Raw genomic sequence first — 13,332 nt, 5'->3', positions numbered from 1 at the left:
GCAGTAGGAATCAGTAAACATGTATATTTATCAATAAAAGCGTGCATAATGCGTTAAAATAAAGTTTAATAAATTATTTATATTTTTCCTTGTATCTCCTTTAACAAAGAATGAAGCAATAAAAATGAATTTCAGAATTTAGGTTCCTGTAAGATTGGCAGTAAGTTTGTAACTTTGCTAATGGTATTTTTGCAACTCGTTGTCCGGAACTGATGAAGTAAGTGTTTGATTTTAAGATTTAGAAAGAAATAAGATTTATAAAAAAATGCACTAAAAAGGTGTTAAAAACTGTGGCATATCATCACGAAATTTTTTAATAAAACGAAACTGCTTATAGCATGATACGATTTTTGTTTGTCTGTTTAAATAGAGCAACAAAGGAGATTGGTTGAAACAGCGAAGTGACAAAATTAGTAGCAAAAAATCGTTAAAACACGCTAAGGGGGAAAACTACTTTAGTAAAAGTGACAAATAAAAACGTGACTCTTAAATCCACAATGCAGGATAAAGGAACTCATTTCAAGTTGTATTTATTTAAAACAAATCAATAGATAAAAAAGTATGCATATGGATCTAATTTTAATATAATGTTTGTTAGCTCACTAAATTAAGTTAACTTATTTCAAGTTGTCTTTAATTAAAACAAATTCGGATATAGCACATGTGTGGGAAAAACTTTGTATAATATATATATGGTGCTAGTGAAGAGTCTCCCCCACCCTATTTGCTAACTACTAACCCCTATAACCACCAACCACTAACACTTTCCACCAGCCTATTCTGCTATGTACCGGAAGATTAATTTGTAGTGCCTATATATATATATTTTATTATTTTTTTTTTTTTTAGCTCACTTTATATTCACCATGGCGGAGAGATACAGCAGAGACATGATTCCCACTCGCTATTTAATACTGGTTAACGACCTTTGCTTTACAAAGAAGAACGTCCCATACAGACCAAAGAAATTTGAGTCTCATATACAAGAATATCTAAAAGGTATTTTGTGTAATTTTAAATTTTCACTAAAATTTAACATGGTATATGTTTTACTTTTACCCAAATCCTACCCAAATTAAAAAATAGTTGATTTTTTAGGGCTTTTATGTCACTGCGCAAAACAAAATCATGCTCATATTACAATAAACATGGTAGGCTAATTCATATAAGCAGGCACAAGGTTTATGATACAAAACTTCTATTTTATAACAACCAAGAAATTAATAACCTTCCAGCATTTTTTCATTTATTCAGTCCTACAAAAATAACAAAATAAAAAAACTTACCACTTTTGTATAATTAGTACCAGTATAATACTATAATATGCACCAAAAATAATAACGTGGCACATTTTTATAACAGGCACCATCCTACAAGAAGTTTTCTTTGCTTCCATGCCAACCACCAACACAACAAGGATAACATGTATAGTTCTCGATACAAGAGAAATAATTGAATGTGATGAGAACGATGTGGACGCTTTAACTGAAGTATAAGTTTGTTTTTTTACACTTGCAAAGTCACGTATGTATCAATATGCTGTAACTGGTAAACGTGCACCAAGTTACATACGTGGTAATTCGTAAGTGGACATAAGGTGTATGAAACAGGACAATAATTACATAACATTTATTTAAGTATTTATAGTTTCATTCATAGTTACTGTTGCTGTTAAACTGGAAGCTGTGTAACGTACAGGAGTGATGGACAAACTTAGTTGTAAATTTTATGCCATTAAAAATTAAAAGTTGTGACACCTAAGTCACCTATGTTTTTACGAGTTACCATGTATATTACTTTGTTGTTATAGGCAGCCAATCAGTAAATATAATATTGCGTGGACCTTTATTTGCAATATCTCTTAATTAATCTGTTTCTCTACAGGAGATAATGGGGTTATTAATGGCCATCTCAAGTTGCAAGGAGAGATATGACGTTTTCCGAAATAAAGAAAGATTAGCAGACGGATTAGACATGGAAGCTGGAGCAGAGGTTGTTGTACGACTACCTGCCATGTCAGGGGAAGTTTTAGGTATCAATGGTTACAGTTACAGCTTCTAATATATCTTTTTCTTTAGTTAAAATTTGATTTAAACAAATTAAAAAACAAAAATTTAAGAATTTTTTTTTATTTCAAACTAAAAAGTTTTTGTCTGCTTTTATATTAACATAGTATTTATAAAAACTTTTAAATATATTTTCTAAATACAGTATATGCATTACAAAAAATCCCCAGTTCTTATGGTTGGTATATAAACTTATAATTTCTAAAGTTTTATCAGATTTAAGCGAGGTAAAACATTTCATAATTTATAATAACAATAGAATTTATAACAACACTAGTATTTGTAATAACAATATTTATAGTTTTGTTTTGTCTAAGCTCATGCAATAGTATTCCCATTATTATCTTGTAGAAATAAATACCATGTTTGGCTACTAAACTTTAATGTGTTCTACCACTACCATGCTTTATTTTGTAAGCCTTCTGATGTTATTATTATAATAAATATATTCCACCTTCAACACCTTCAAATAAATATGTTTTCTGTGTGTGTTTGGTTAATCATAACATTGTATAAGTTTAACATTATTATAAAGACTTTGGGGGTTTCCACACTCATGTGTGAAACATGTTCTACAAAGAACTCCAAATAAAGAGAAACAGAGATTCTGTACATAATAAAATATATCTTTCCCTAACTATTTCTTTTTGAATATTCTTATTTAATGAACAGAAAATGGTCATTTACATATACATTTCTGAAACCTGTTGGTTCGCAAATTATCAAGAATAAAACAGAAACGATCGCTTATTAATATTTAAAAAAAAAATTTACAATGGCACAATTTATCAATTTATTGAAACGCTAAATTAGTAGTATATATTTAGTATATATACATTGAATAGCCTACACCCCAAATAATTATGTACTTGTTCTAAGTTGTTTAGTAGCATACTGGAAATTCCCCATGCTTTTATTATTACTGTATAATTTGGCAATATTTGTTTTTATATCACTATTAAGTTGTTTTAACTCATTATATTTAACAGGCAGACTACGCTATAAAGGCAAAGTCCATCATAAAGTTGGAACTTACTTTGGTGTTGAGCTTATTAATGCGAAAGGAAAAGGAAACACAAACGGAACCATTCGTAAACACCAGTATGTTTGTTGAATAATAAATTTCTGTTTGTGTTTTGTGAAACAACACTTTATGTAGCTTTACTAAGTACGTTATGTTTTATATAATATGCTTTGTGTTATGTTGGAACTTTGTTTTGTTTTGGCACATAAACATTATCGTGCTTGTTGTGACGTTACCAGCGGTTTTGGGGTTCTATTTAAATAAGCTCACTGGCTAGGATAAATACCTTTTATTTAAACAATAAATATGACATCAAGTACAAAGGTGCGGCCTTATTACTTTGCACTGTGTCATCTGCCATGGGTAAGTGTTTAGATGCTTGCATTGTAAAAAAGACACTTAACAGACTCCAACCCAGTAGTCAAAAATAGGTTGTAGCTTCTCAACAAATGTTGAAAACTTGAAGGTCACGATAAAAATAGAAATTTTTTCGAGTAAACTATAAATATTTTAATCTCCATCTTCGTACAGTTACTTCTCATGTCCGGAGGACTGCGGTATCTTCCTCGGATTAAACCGAGTCTCCTCCCGTGATTATGATCAGCTTCGTACTCCCATCCCGGCTCCTAGAAGACACCCACGTAGCCAGCGATCTATGATCTCAAACTCGTACTCTGATCTTTCAGCATCGCGAGATTACAGTTCGCCTCCTTCAGGTAATTATCCATGTTGTTCTTTATTGCCGGTTTAGCGGCCACAATTTTATGATTTTATTTGACATTTTTACTCAAGTAATTGTTGGATGTTTTTTTAACGATTGTCACACTGTATTATCGGCCCATTTGGTAGTAAACAAAGAATATTCACAGAATTATATACTATATATACCCTCTAAATAAACTTTGTTTTTAAAGTTATGCTAACGGTATCCATCCCACCCAACAGTATATTATGAACTTACATTATCCATCTTACTTCACAGTACTGTAGATTAGGGTGTGGGAAGATGGGACACTTTTTTATTCTATTTTCTGGTCCCATTTCATAGTAAACAAAGAGCATTTAAATAATTATAAAACTGTATCCTGGCGACTCCCATAGACCGTTGTTAATTTTTTAAAACTCGACCATGACACTTAAATATTATGCTTAAAGTGTTCAAACTCCCCCACAGTACTATATATCTTTCTCTTCACAGGTAGTAGCCAAGTAAGTGTATGCGAACCTGTAATTGGAGTAAGTGAAGCTGAACTCTCCACTTTAAACATTCATATCGATATGAGGGTTTATATTTTCACTGAAGTAAACGGACATGAAAGCCAGGAGCTGGGGAGCGTCAAATTTATCGGTAAGGATTCTTTCATTTATTATTAATTGAATGGTGAACCTCTTACACACTGTATGTAAGCGGCACGATTTTTCAAAGTTCCAGGGGTTGCTACAATAAAATATGTTAGAATAGGTTTCTATTTTTTTTAAAGGATAATTTATAGATAAATTGCTGTTATTTTTGGGGGTTAATGTAGCCCCTGCAAAATTCTTTGGGACTTGATTTTGTCACTTTTAGTATGTATTTTGTAACAGTTTATCCTTAGCAGGAATATGTTATACATTTTTCTATCAATGTGTATGTTTGAAAAGTAATCCACATAACACAGTTTATATCGTATGTCAACACAACTGTGGTGTGTTACTTTCTTAAACTCTTACTTTTAAATAATGTCTTTGTTGATGGTTGTTTAATAATTGTGTAGGTTTAAAGGTTAATTTCTAATGTGGCCATAGGCGTCACACGTTTGAACATTGTTATAATACAGTTACACTCATAGTTGTCAAACATAGAAAACCTCATTGATTAATGTAGTGAATGCAATATACTTTGGCTTTGCTTGTTTGTACAGACACCTAACAGCAGGGTAAAATCTAGGGTGACATTGTTAAAATACAGTTACACTCATAGTTGTCAAACATAGGGAACCTCATTGATTAATGTAGTGAATGCAATATACTTTGGCTCTGCTTGTTTGTACAGACACCTAACAGCAGGGTAAAATCTAGGGTGACATTGTTAAAATACAGTTACACTCATAGTTGTCAAACATGGCAAACCTCATTGATTAATGTAGTGAATGCAATATACTTTGGCTCTGCTTGTTTGTACAGACACCTAACAGCAGGGTAAAATCTAGGGTGACATTGTTAAAATACAGTTACACTCATAGTTGTCAAACATGGCAAACCTCATTGATTAATGTGGTGAATGCAATATACTTCGGCTCTGTTTGTTTGTATGACCATTTTTTTTTACAGACAAAGGCCTAGCGTTAGTAAATTGTAAAATAGTGAAAATATGTATATATCACTATATTACAGTCTTACTTGGTAGTTAATTGTTATTATTGATTTGTTTAATTAATTGCTAAATTTTCATTAATTACTTTCAGTTTAAAATGTAGTGTAACCAACTACTGTTGCTATCAAGCATAATACACATTATTCAAAAAACTGATGTATGTATATTGCTATCAATCATGCATGATATTAATATTATATTATTAAATAGACTGATATCTATATATGCCCAGTTACTACCAATCTACCATATATATATATATATAATATATGGTATAGAAAATGACATAAAACTGACAAAATCTTCTACATAATGTTATATAATCTTATTAAACTATGAGTATTTGGATAATGCAAATGGCTTGGTTGGTTATTTTCATCACAGTAGGGGTTCTACTGTGTTTATTAACAAATATTAACTCGTGCTTATCCTCAGTTAATGCCAGGGTTTCTTAAACTTTGTATTTCATTAACATTTTTCTTAAGAAAAATAATTCTCCATGAAGTTATGTGCTTGGTAGCTAGAAAGCGTGCACAAGGTGTATGAAAAAGAACACTCATGTTATATTGACTGTCGTTTTTTGCCATGTGAGAATAAATTAAGTTAAATTTTTGGGCAATGACAGTCATTGTAACGAAAAAAAATAGATTTTATTCATTTATTTAAACTTTAAATTCAAAAATTTATATTTTTCCAGGTCGCCTACCAAACGAATTACCTACAAATGACATTTATGTCGGTATTGAACTTGTCAACCCATCCGGTAATGGAAGGGGAGTTTTCAACAGACGCCAACTTTTCAAAACAAAACTCAACCATGCAGCTCTAGTGCCGCTTAGTGGTGTATTACCAGCGAGTACGATTGACCACACTCCACCTCTCGCTCCTAACCGACATTTGGTAAATGAATAAATATAATTTGGAAACATTTTTAATCTTTTTTTTATTTTATTTCTTTTGCTATAAAAACGTTAATTTAAAATAAAAAACACAAAAGATTGTTCATTAAAAATCAACTTCTAACATTAATTGAATGTACAATCACAGGATGAGTCACTTACATACATAGACAAACGGTATAAACCAGAAACTCGGAACCAACAGCCTCCCAGCTCCTATTCAGGTCCTGCAGCAAACTTGAGAAGCAGCACAACTAAAAATCGAAAGGTTGTTTCACAGCCCGTACTGAATTCTGAGCAGAGAGGTTTTCCTGATGGATATGATGAACTGTCATCTCAACTTGATATCTATGGGGTGGAAAAACAAGTCAAACCAAGACGAGAAGTGGTACGTTTCGATTTTAATATAGTGTTGTTTTCGCCAGGTATATATATTGTAGTTTTCACAAAAGTTTAGGGTAACATTTAATAAAGTTTTTTTGTAAATTTTTAAATTTGAAGGTAAAAGTAAACAGAGTTTTGTTGTGGCTAAATTACTTTAAACTCCTAGTATAATTTAACAAAATTTTAATATAGTTAAATTTTCAAATTCTGGAGTCAAATTTAACATAGTTTTCATCATAGCTAAAGTTTTCCTTATGATAATATTACTTGATGCTTGTTTACTGTCCTTAATAATCTATTTAAGTATAAGGAAATAAATGATGTAGTTTATTTATCTAAATACTCTAAAGACATATGCCATTCCGCTTCCCACACAATAAACAATCATATAAACATATGGTTGATGCATCATTTTAGTTGTACTGTACAGTCATAGTGGCTCTGATTTACTGTATAGTTTTAATAGCATATAAACTAGGTCAAAAGGACTCAATATTTGTTTATTTTCCAGGCAGATTTTTTAAGGTTTATGTGTATTTTTTCAGGGATTTGAAATAAGTGTGTTTTAGAAACTAGCTATATTTTTACTCATAGAAACCAATATTAATATACCTATATTTGTTACTAGCTTGCATATGTTATATTTTATTCAATTTGCCTGGGGTGGTATACTCGGCTACTGACTAAACTAGTCGGTTGTTTTTTTAGTCGGCCGACTAAAATTTAGTTGGTGGTTTTTCACATTTAGTCGGCCGACTAAGTTTCTGTGCATTACTCATTACAGAAGTTAGTCAGTCAAAATCGGCCGACTAAAATTTTAGTCGGGCGACTAAAAAAGCAAAATCAAATTTAGGCGGCGACTAGTTTAGTCGGTAACCAAGTATACCATCCCTGGTGTATGTTGTAATTATGCAATATTTAAGTTCTTGCAATGCAGCATACTCTGCCACTGCCCAAGAATTCCAAACAAAACAACCACAGGCAAATGAATGGTTAGTACTTTAACATATTCTAAATTTATGTATATATTGTAGTGGTAAAGTGTTTTTTATTTTTTCTGTATAACTTGTGCAGTTAGTCTTTTGTAGGGGAATTATTTCGGTGTGTATATAGTTAAGTAACTAACGAATTCCTATTTCGTTACTTCTGCTACCAGCTATAATGTAAATAATCTTTTAATGGCTCATCTGGTAGGAAAAATGAAGAGTATATTCGATGTTTGTCTGCCATTGTCATTTCCTGACGAAGTATTGCTGTATGGCAGACGAAATGTTGGAAATACAATATGTTTTTTATACCAGATGAACCTTTAAAAGATTATTATGATATTATTTTTCAGATTATTCTCGAAGGCCATTTCAAAGCGAACCCATTTCAGTTCCGGTTCAAGAACAAGCGTTTCAATATTTAAGCCAACTTCATCCTCCTGCAGGTAGCGCAAAGTTATCATAAATTTTGCTGCTTTAATATTTTACAAAAAATCACATTTTATCAGTAAGGACTTTGGTTAAATGCTCTAGACTGTACTTTCAAATCCAATCATGTTTTGCAGTATTTTTTGTATAAGTACCTTTTTAGTTTTTACTCATTAGGCTATGATTTCCCTAGAGTTATACTGTTTTTATACATAACATGATATATATATTGTTATTTTAGACGAAATCCCAATCAGTGGTTTTGAGCACGGTACCATGGTCCAAGTATTGGATGGAATCGATAACCTCACGTTGCTGGTCCCCGATTTGCCCTTATATGGAGTGGTAAAGTGGACGGGGTATCTTCCAAGAGATGAAGTAAGTTATTTATATTAAATGAATTAAATTTATTTTGTCTCTTCGGATACTAAAGCGAAGAAAAGAAGAGTTTCAAAAGTGAAAAGACAGGTAGTAACGGTAAAACAGCAGTGGTTAAAACTGCTTATTAAAACAAAGGTGTGACTGTCCCACCCTTCGGGCAATACAATAAATTAAGTGTCTATTCAGAAGAAAAGTGTGTATAAGTCCATGACTTTTATTTGTCTCTCTCTGTTATGAAACAAAAAAAATACATTTATTTAGTTCAACTCCGACTTTTGTGTCCCAGGACTTGAGTGTCGGTTTAGAACTTGACAACCCTGTCCCAACTTTAACTGATGGAACTTACAACGGTGTGAGGATATTCGAAACACAACCTGGACACGCTTTGTTCGTACGACCAGAAGATTGTGCTGTAGATCCACGATTTTACTCAGGTAAATGTAATTGAATAATTGGATGTAATTTATTTATCCTCGCGTGGCAACTACATTCGTTATAACACGTTGAGGGTGAATACACTTTGGGGATTTCTCATATAACACGGGTGTTCATACACCTCATGCCAGCTTACAAGTTATGTTACTTTGATGGTAATTACTAGTTCAGTTTCCATGCAAAATAAGCAATTTCATGCAAAAAAACTAAATTTAACATTTTTTAATTTTTTTACACAGATGCAAAACAGTCACACAGTAATATGCAAAGTGTTGCCAGCAGAAACTTTGGTGACTTCAAAGCCCCATGTATTCCTGGTACAGTAGCTCCACCAAAAACACTACAAGCCAATATGGTGGGGAAAGGCAAAGGAATACAGGGGCATCAGAATTCTTGTTATCTAGACAGTACGTTGTTTAGGTAAGTTTTATTTGTTCGTTTTTATGGCATATTTTTAGTTCTTTAGTTCTTTACGTCAAACTTTTATTTCCATTGGTAGTTTAACTTAAAAATAATTAAACATAAATAAATCATTTTTTCTTTGTCTGTTAGGTGTATCTACTGCAGCTTTTTCCTTTCAATTAAGTGTAAATATGTTTTTAACTGTAAGTGTGTTTTAACAACTTTTTTTTTACAAAAAATAAATATTTTTTTCTTTTTAGTATGTTCGCGTATTCCTACTGTCTTGATACGATTTTGTTTCGAAGCAAGCGACCCGGTGATTTGCCGCAGTACGAGCAAGTACAGAAGGTACAATTAATAACCTCTGGTTAAAATATGAAGCAAGTTTTTTAAGACTAGAAATAACTTTAATGATCTGGTGCTTCGAAAAGGTAACCAACAAAAATAAGTCCAATCTCTAGTTATTAATAGAGAAATATATTTCGCATAAATGACATAGTCAGTCTCTTATTTAAATAGAAACTAGAAATAACTTTTGACTAAATTCTGGTTAAAACTAGGGCAAAAATTACGCTCGGTTAAGCAGAATGTCCGACTAAAATTACGACAAATTATAAATTCCTTTTAACATTTTCTATGAAACAGGTGCTGAAAGAAAATATTGTCAACCCACTGCGTAAAACAAACTTTGTTCGTGCTGACATGATAATGAAACTACGAGAGTTATTGGATGAGTTAGGCTCCGTGTCGGGGCTAACTAATGAAGAAAAAGATCCAGAAGAATTTTTACAAACTTTATTAAACCATGTATGTGCATTGGTATATTCTGTTCTATATGGGCGAGGTTATGTATTGTTAAATATTTTTTTGTGAGGTTTTTAATTGTAGATTTTTATAGCTTATTTTAATTTCATTTTTAAAATAGTGTTTATAAAATCAGGGTAATATGCCAACTCTGGACTAAATCCCAGGTCTCGTGCCACGCCAAAACAAAAAATTGATAAATGTTAACATTTATAAACCCAGGTGTTTAAAGCAGAACCCTTATTTGAGTTACGACAAGGCAACGACGACCACATACAGGAATGTTATTTTTATCAAATATTTCTCGACAAAGATGAGAAAATGGTGTTACCCAGCACCCAGCTACTTATCGAACAATCTTTTCTTGCTTGTGATCTTAAATTTCGCGAAGTACCCGTTTGTTTAATTCTACAAATGCCAAGGTAAATAAATAAAAAAAACATTTAAAAAAAAACTCTAATAGAAAACAACATTTGAAGCTGTTAAAATTAGTGTTTTGTTTTTTTTTGTTTTTTTTATACAAATCTTGGATTTTCTGGATTTTTTTATTATCGTGAACTAAATTTATAAAAAATATTTTACACAATTTATATGAGACTTTACAAAAAGTTACCATTAATAGGTAATTAACTGTATGTCAATGATATATATATTTTTTTTTTCAAAGATTGGTACAAATTACAAAATATCGTGTTTTATATTAATTTTTTACTAATTTTATTTTTCATTATTTTCTTAAAGATTTGGTAAAGATTACAAAATGTACAATCGTGTGCGACCGAGCCTAACACTCGATATTACTGATATGTTGGAAAAAATCCCCCGGAGTTGTACAGTGTGTGGGGGGTTGGCTGAGTTTGAATGTAAGCAATGTTCAGTTGAAAGGTCAATGCAAGTAAGTGACATTTGTTTTTAAATGTTTTTTTTGTTTTTAAATTGAATTTGTTAAAATTTTAGGAAATTTGTTAAGTTTTACAGCCATGTGTATTGAATTTTAGAATCCCATCTATTATGGTTTTGGCTAAATATGTTTTTCCATTAAATATCACTTATACTGATTTACGATAGAAAACAATAACTTGTCGTTACCGTTGTAGATATTTATATCTTTGTGGTTATTAATGTGTTGTGCAAAATGTCTGCCACATGAAAAATAAACACAAAAACACCTAGATACCAACAAAAACTACATTTGTAGTAAATAGCTAACCGGGCAAGAGGTGTATGAAATAGAAAACCGATATATAATAGGTGTCATATAATAGGCCTGCTATCAAAGGATAAAAAAGTGACATTTATTTATTAAAAATGTTTTTCTCAGGAACATATAAGTTCATATTGTGTTCAATGTGCTAAGAGATGTCATCAACACCCCTTGAGGAGACAACATAATTATCAAAAGATCGAAGTCTGTGATGAATACAAGTACGTTTACTTTTTATAGATCCCTACACACTAACACACATGGTAACTGGTAAGCTGGTACGAGGTGTATGAAACAGAATATCTGTTTTATATCGAATGTCGTTTTTTAGCCATTTGAGGATTAGGTAAGTTACATTTATTCAAATAGAATTAATCATAACAACCTATAAATATTTTCCCTTTATAGATCGTTTATCTCGCAAGAAGGGGAAGCCCCAGTTGAAAGACAAATCTTGGATCTATATGCAGTTGTATGTATTGAAACAAGTCATTATGTTTCATTCGCCAAGTAAGTAATTTATACAAAGATGATTTTCTTAGGTTTTTATTTTCATGAATTATGTTTGGCGTAATTATTATAAACCAATTTAACCCCTAAGTTGTACATTGTAAAAAATCCAAACATATTTTAACCCACAAAGTTAAATATGTGGCAACTCGTAGACAAGGTGTATGAAACAGATTTTATAAAAACTGCATAAATAGATGTCATTTATTCATCAAGGTAATTTTTTTTTGTTCAACAATTTTAAGGTATACAAAACAGAAAACCTGTGTTATAAAAACTGTCTTTTCTGATTATAAAAGGAGAAAAAAAAAAGTATCATTTAATTAATGAATTATCACATTTTGTTAATTATTTTACAGATGTGGCAGCGGTCGTAACGCAAAGTGGTGTTTCTTTAACAGTATGGCTGACAGAGTTGGTGAACAAAGTGGTTACAATATACCAGAGATTACTTATTGTGAAAATTTTGAAAAATGGTTGGAAACTGACCAACATAAATTACTCGAGATGGAACAAAAAGAAATGCCCGAACATATGAGGAGACTGCTATGTGATGCTTATATGTGTTTATATCAAAGCAGTGAAATGAAAAGATTTGGTTAAAGTTATTATTTACCTGTTAAAAAAATCATTAATACATTCTTAAATTTTGGTATCGTACACCTTTTTTCTTCAGTAACATTATGTGTATGTTTTTTTCGAATTTGAATTTTTTTTATATTTTTTTTCAAAACTGTGGTCGTATTATTTAATGATAAGTTTTTGTCTGTTTGGTTGTACTTTATTTAAATAAAGTTTTAACTGGCTTGATCAGCACTTTCCAACTAATAGACGACAATGCACTTTTAAAGGACTATAAAATGTTTCAAAAAAATTTGACAGAATACTTTGTAAAATTTGGTTGATTGTTTGATAAGAAAATGAGAATTTGCCTTTTTTTTACCACAAACAAATATTTCATACAGTAGGCTCAAAAACTGTGTTTGGGAAAAGTGGATTTAAAAAGTTTATGTTTGATGCTTTAATTTAATATTTCACACAATATGGTAAATCAAGATTTATGTGGAAAATCTATTTCTTTTGTGTGTAAAAACTTATAAAAAAACTTGCCTATTTTGCACCTTTTACTGCTGTACTGATGTGCTCAAACAGTTTTTTTTTTTTTTCTTATATTCTGTTCTATATTATGTGCATTTTGTTTTATTTTCCTATTTCAAATAATAAAATTTAATTAAGGCTTATGTTGAAATACAGCGCTTGTTTTACATATTGTACCGCTGTGTAATAATGCTATAGCAAAATGTTATCTTTTTATTACAGGGCAACTGGCTACCACTTAATAAACAATGCTTATTTATGTTACATAAATGTAAGTGGTGCGTTTTTTTTCAGCTTATTGTCTAAAATTTCATCTCATTTGAAAGGAGTAGTTTGCTGTCCTACCTGGCTATAATA

General features: G+C 31.1%; 1 protein-coding gene across 2 annotated transcripts; it reads left to right on the top strand.

Annotated features, from left to right (window-relative positions):
* The first annotated feature begins 63 nt into the window (after positions 1-63).
* Positions 64-13,245, top strand: LOC149724762 (ubiquitin carboxyl-terminal hydrolase CYLD-like). 2 transcript variants are annotated; one of them, XM_089892029.1, is made up of 21 exons: positions 64-217; positions 850-999; positions 1,363-1,490; positions 1,885-2,032; positions 3,056-3,167; positions 3,622-3,806; positions 4,289-4,438; positions 6,141-6,343; positions 6,491-6,730; positions 7,664-7,718; positions 8,066-8,158; positions 8,383-8,519; positions 8,809-8,956; positions 9,197-9,377; positions 9,620-9,707; positions 10,005-10,166; positions 10,386-10,585; positions 10,905-11,058; positions 11,485-11,588; positions 11,776-11,877; positions 12,237-13,245. In XM_089892029.1, exons 2-21 carry the CDS (start codon positions 867-869, stop codon positions 12,478-12,480), a joined length of 2,967 nt encoding a protein of 988 aa, XP_089748155.1. In that variant the 5' UTR covers positions 64-217; positions 850-866; the 3' UTR covers positions 12,481-13,245. The 2 variants fall into 2 exon arrangements, with proteins under 2 accessions (XP_089748155.1, XP_089748156.1); XM_089892030.1 differs by lacking the exon at positions 64-217 and adding an exon at positions 367-559.
* The last annotated feature ends 87 nt before the right edge of the window (positions 13,246-13,332 follow it).

Source organism: Ciona robusta, chromosome 14 (assembly GCF_009617815.1).
Source record: "Ciona robusta chromosome 14, ASM961781v2".
Classification (NCBI taxonomy): Eukaryota; Metazoa; Chordata; class Ascidiacea; order Phlebobranchia; family Cionidae; genus Ciona; species Ciona robusta.
Note: the sequence above shows the minus strand (reverse complement) of the source record. Positions and strands in the feature narration are given on the sequence as shown.

Coding starts and splice junctions, on each gene's coding strand:
- LOC149724762 (XM_089892029.1), top strand. CDS start 867: ATGGCGGAGAGATACAGCAGAGACATGATTCCCACTCGCTATTTAATA. Junction 3,168..3,621: donor GGAACCATTCGTAAACACCA/GTATGTTTGTTG, acceptor ATCTTCGTACAG/TTACTTCTCATGTCCGGAGG. Junction 11,589..11,775: donor GAAGTCTGTGATGAATACAA/GTACGTTTACTT, acceptor TTCCCTTTATAG/ATCGTTTATCTCGCAAGAAG.